The sequence below is a fragment of the Penaeus chinensis genome, chromosome 36, assembly GCF_019202785.1.
Source record: "Penaeus chinensis breed Huanghai No. 1 chromosome 36, ASM1920278v2, whole genome shotgun sequence".
In the NCBI taxonomy this organism is placed as follows: Eukaryota; Metazoa; Arthropoda; class Malacostraca; order Decapoda; family Penaeidae; genus Penaeus; species Penaeus chinensis.
The window spans coordinates 18,590,706-18,596,153 of NC_061854.1; the positions used below are offsets into that span (position 1 = coordinate 18,590,706).

The 5,448-nt window shown below is 38.1% G+C and overlaps 1 protein-coding gene across 2 annotated transcripts in view; it reads right to left on the bottom strand.

Moving 5' to 3' along the window:
* Positions 1-1,136: 1,136 nt before the first annotated feature.
* Positions 1,137-5,448, bottom strand: part of LOC125044692 (neutral alpha-glucosidase AB-like) — a 17,543-nt gene continuing 13,231 nt past the window's right edge. Inside the window, exons 15-17 of one of the 2 annotated variants that reach the window (XM_047641518.1) lie at positions 4,429-4,599; positions 4,008-4,164; positions 1,137-3,084 (exon numbers count right to left, since the gene is read on the bottom strand). In XM_047641518.1, the coding sequence (XP_047497474.1) occupies positions 2,966-3,084; positions 4,008-4,164; positions 4,429-4,599 (447 nt within the window). In that variant the 3' untranslated portion in view covers positions 1,137-2,965. Of the gene's footprint in view, positions 3,088-4,007; positions 4,165-4,428; positions 4,600-5,448 lie in introns of both variants that reach the window. The other variant, XM_047641517.1, reaches the window with a different exon arrangement.

Consider the following 5,448-nt stretch of genomic DNA (forward strand, 5'->3'; position numbering starts at 1 on the left):
AGATGTGAAAGGGAAGGTTTCGTATGTGGTCTGATCACGGGTGGGGGATGGGAGGTAAGGGGGCTCTTGTGTGACCGATGTGTCTGCTTGTTTTTGCCCTATGATTTTATTAATGGACAATTGCTGTTAGTAGAACATTCCGATCAGCAAGTCAGTTTTTGATTAGTGAAGGAGGGCCCATTACAGCTCTGTTTCTTGGTCTGTACTTTTTTGGGAAAAAATAACAAAAGGAGTAGAAAAACCCGATTTCTTAGGTGGTGACAATCTGTTGCAGTTGTTGCGAACATGGTTTTGATTACCGACACACTGATCAATCATCGTGTGCACGATGTTTGTCATCCGTTTGGTGTTCCGTGATGTGTTCCTGGGTTTTCTGGAATCGGACAAACCGATTACAATGTTATGAGCTTGTTTGATTTCAGCCGGCCTGTAATATTTTCTGATTTGATCACAGATGGCCGATATTGCCCATGACTTTCTTGTAGCAACGAAATACAGATGTGCTCAGCACTATTACACTGCCGAATTGATAGATTGCTTTTTTCAAACTAATTTAGACGGTTTGCACTGGCATCATTGCTGTTACTGCGAAGGGGCCCCTCACCATGGGCCGGGGGGGAAGCCTTGACCCTAGCTGCCCATCCTCGTGAGTGGGGAGGCATCTCTGAGTGTCAGGAAGGGGTGATGGGAGTGTTTTTTACTTGAAAATGTTCTACTGTGCCAACATTTACGTCATTAGCAGCGTATACAAAATATAGTGACAGGGAAGTTTTTTTTTGTTCACAAGGGCGATGTTTGTGGACTTCCAGAATGGTCAATGGTCAAAACAAACAAATGTACCAGACATCAAAGGTCACACAGCATTATGGTAAAGTATTGTTGTGAAAGGAATAAATAGGAGTTAACGATTTAGATATGTGGACAGAAGGGGACTGAGAAAAGAAGGAAAAGGAAAGAGAAAGAAGAAAAGACCCCGCAAAATTTGTTGAGGCTAGGGCTGAGGTCCGAGGCAGTGTTGATCCTCACATTAGGCCTCAGTCTCTGCCTCCTAAGCCCCCCCCCCCCCTCCCCAACGGCAACAATGCACAAGGGATTAAGGGTGTCAATCACTAAAGGTCCATCAAGAAAACAGCTGATAACAAAATTTTCTTTATTTATACATTGTGCACTCACACACACATTTGGAATGTGGGACATGTGGCCAAACAGGGTACAGAACATGTATGATCATATTAAAATGTATCATAACTATTTAATAAACCTCCAGTAAATCATTTGTGGTGTACGTGTTCTTCTAAGAAAACTTGCAGATATAAAAACCATTGTGAAAAATAATTGCCAATTGCATAATTCTTATGGCTGACATGACAACATACACTTCCATGTGTTCCAACTTACAATTCACTCTTCATGATTGGAAATAAATACATACTGACACTACTTCTAAAAGGCTCCGATGTACATAGCCCATCACTTGCTCATAGCCCTCGATGATATTTAATCCACGGTTGATAAATAAATTACAGCTATCACAGTAAGTGCTTCCAACTTTAAACTTATCTATTTTGTACAATGGATATAACTACCCTCAAGCACTGGAGGTAAGATTTATTGTTACAAATGATATAAAACTAATGGATTTATGGTCTGCTATCATTTGCTGTAAATTAGAATGGTTAACATTAATTTAGTCACTTCCACTTAATATCAGATCTTACAGTACATATCCTCAAGCTGTATCTATTCAAATATTGCCATCTGCCCTTATACTGCACTCTTTAGAAGAGGGTGGAAATACATAAATAATAAATAGTTTGCACATCTTACAGATTCACACAAAGATATAAGACAGAGGTGTACCTTCTGGTCACTCTGATCAAAATATAGTCTGGAAAATGCTATTGCTAACATTTCTAACTGAAACCCTGATTGTAAAGGTTAAATTTTGGTTCACTGTGGCATGTATTCATCAATAATAATCATGATCGATGACTTAGAGACCCTTGGTAATTTTCCAGGATACCAGTCTCAATGCACTATCTTAGTAGAAAGTGTTTTTTAAAAATGTTCATGATTACCTCCAACCAAATCTAATATGCACAAAAATAAAGGTAACTGGATTAACCAGCTGTGCTAATAATATCACCAGAGTAAAAATGAACTTTCCTAAAAACCTATTATACATAACAAGTAACTGGCTATCACTACCGGCATCATTTGGAGAGAAAAAAAAAAAAATACAATGAGTACTGACCAGTTACCCAACTGAAACCCCTGGTATAATTTTCTCCCCCTCCAAATATATTTTGACTATATTCTTTGACTATATCCAAGTTTTCAAAACCATAAATCGGCATCAATAAATTTTTGGACTCAAGTTTGTAACTTTTTATATTCATTGTCTTTCTATGGGTTATTCTCAGTGCATTAGAATGGACTGTTTTGCCCTTAGTTGTCTAGGCAAATGCTTACTATCTTTTCCCCCACTTTCAAGTGTGCAAGCTTCTTTCATGCATTGTGTCATGACATACAAAGTTCACAAGGACTGACAACATATCTGAGTACCATATTACACCACATGTATTTATCAACTATTACAAAAATATCTAATATACCTTAAATTATATAGAAAAAAGTAAGAAAAAAAAAATTGAATATCAATAAGAAAAATTACTCATTCCAGTAGGAACCTGAACTTCTTCCTATAAAACTGTGAAAATTCACCAACCAATACCAGAGCCAAAAGGAAAAGGGACAATCAAATTAAAAAAAAGAATAAAAAAAAATTAAGAACTTGTACTGTAGAACAAATACCATCTGCAATCTATCCTAAATTTTCTTCCTTCTTTTGTTACACAGTTCACATCTGTAACATCAACCTGCATGAAGTTTATAAAATATTTAATTAAACTTATTAAGCTATGTATCTCAGCTGTAATGACAGCCAGCCATACAAGTAATTGAATTAACGGATAGTAATAGTAAACTCCTCTTGCATACTGACTCCTGGCTTGCGTATGGTTAGCTGGCTTCCCTGCGTGGCGCTTCCACTTTCAAATGTGCTTTCCAAGTCCCGGGTGCCCACTGCTGTATGAAATAAAAGAGATTATGAACAATGATATTACATGAAAAGGCACCAAATTTAACCCATTGGATCAGGTTGCGTCACAGCAATCAAATCACCAAAAATTTGGGCATTAGGCTTACGTGAGCGGCCGCTCTGCCGGGTGGTTACTTGTAGGCCGGGTGCATATGAACACATGTGCATGGTGACAAAACTCTATGCCTCCCACTTGCAAGATTATTTACTCTTTTTACACATAAGCTTTTAGCTTTAGTTTTAGCTTTTTGGCCATTTTCCAGTGTCCATATTTGCCATTTGATTTGCATTATCCAGATGGTAATTTTTTTTTTTCTTTTTTTTTGCACAGACTAAGCATCTCTGTCTAGGTAGTCTATAAGTGCAAGAAAAATTAAACTATGTAACACTTATTTGTCATTTTTACGTAATATTAAAGTTTTTGTAATACAACCTGCATCACTGCTTACGGTGCCAGGAATATGATGCTGAGCATGGAAATGGCGTCCTCCATGGAACTGGCACTCTTCCACTCACTGACATTTCATTCCACACTCACACATCGATGGGAATAATGCAAAATCCCCAAACAAGTAAAATAAACCTCCCAATAAATTAGTGCACTGGTGGCGAGTCTTTTCCATCACTGCAGCCTTCAGTTGCAACGCTCACAACGGCAGGTTTGCGTCACTCAGCCTACAGCCAGATTTTCCCATGACAGCACGTTCAAGTCACCCGCCCCCAACCCAGATTTTTTCATGACGTGATGGTCATGTCACCCAGATCCAACAGGTTAATTAATCACCAACTGTGAAGCAATGCCTGTAAATTATAATTACCATAAATCAGATCAACAAATGTAACATCAAACAATTAGATCATTAATGTTTCCCTATTACACAAATATACAAATAAATAATATACTCACTGGCACTGTTGACTGATACTTTTGTAGCTTGCTTGTGGAGTCCTATGACGATAACCCGTTCTAGCCAGGATGCAGTATCATAGCTTCCATTTGGATCAATCTTCTTTGAGGTCAAAACACCATCTTCATATGAGAAAGCCAAATACAAGAATTTGCCCTGCAATAAAATAAAAAATTAATAATGTGTCCACTGATACACATAATTCATGTGTCACAAGCCTGTAATTCTTTCAAAGTCTTCTTGTGTCTCTGCATTCATTCCTCTATCTATTTATCATTTACCCTTTGTATTCATTTAAGAAATTCTGAAACAAGTCTTGGCTGCTTCTTACATACAAAAATGTATAAAACAAATGAAGATGCAACAGACGAAACAAAATGGGCAAACTCTGCATAAAAACAAAAAAGAGGAGGAACTTGCCTGTCTGTAATCAAAAGTGTGTTCATCATCTATGTATAGTGTGCCTTGTGCCTTCCCATCAGAATCCAAGGCTATGACAAGCGTGTAGGGATCTTCACGCATGAGGGTAGAAGCACGACGAACTCTGTCCTTGCGAGGAATAATAGTTCCACCTCGCTGGAATACAGGGATCTGTGGGAAAAGAAAGTGGAAATTATCATCTCGTCAATGAGAAAGTTTGGCTTTTAGCTATATTAACACAAATTTCCAACCACGGCACATATAACTAGTTAGTTCCCCATCCATTTAGCCTTTTGAACCTAAAAATTGAGAAAGTGAAGATATCCATTTCAAATTATCTTGTTTCCAATATCCTCAACCATTTTGAGAAGACGGTCACCGTAATTTTTAGTCTTTTTTCTTAACCCCTTCCCGACGGGTCAGGCCTATAGGCTTGAAAACAAACCGCTCGAAATGTGGCGTGCAGCTGTACGTCACGGCGGCGCTCTAAAGCGCTCCGAGGCAGTGATTCAGCTTGATGTACCGAAATCTCGCGCTCAAAATCGGCGCTTTGCCGTGGTTCGCCAGACCATAGAGTTTTTTTTGTCAGTTTTCTAAACCCGTCACCAAGGGGTTAAAATATTGAGAGAAAAATTGATTGGACAATGCTGCCCTAGATTGTGATGAAGGTTGGTAGGGAAATAATAATAAATAAAGAAACAGTGGCCTTTTCTATTACCCCCCTATGCATACAGGGGGTAATGCATATCACTCTGTCAGCAGTTGCACCTAATGAAATAATTCTTATGAAACTTTATAGTAAAATTATGTTAATGTCATGTGCTCACAGAAAATCAACATCTGGCAACTCTCTGGAGTATAAAAGATCTTAACAAACTGTGGCAATTCAAGTCTGTAGTGTGGTACTATGTCTGATTGCTTGGTGAAAATATCTAAACCACCAAACCTCTTTTATTTTATATCCAATTTCATAAATCCCTACCGATCTCAATCCACATGCAAAGAAAACAAACAATCATA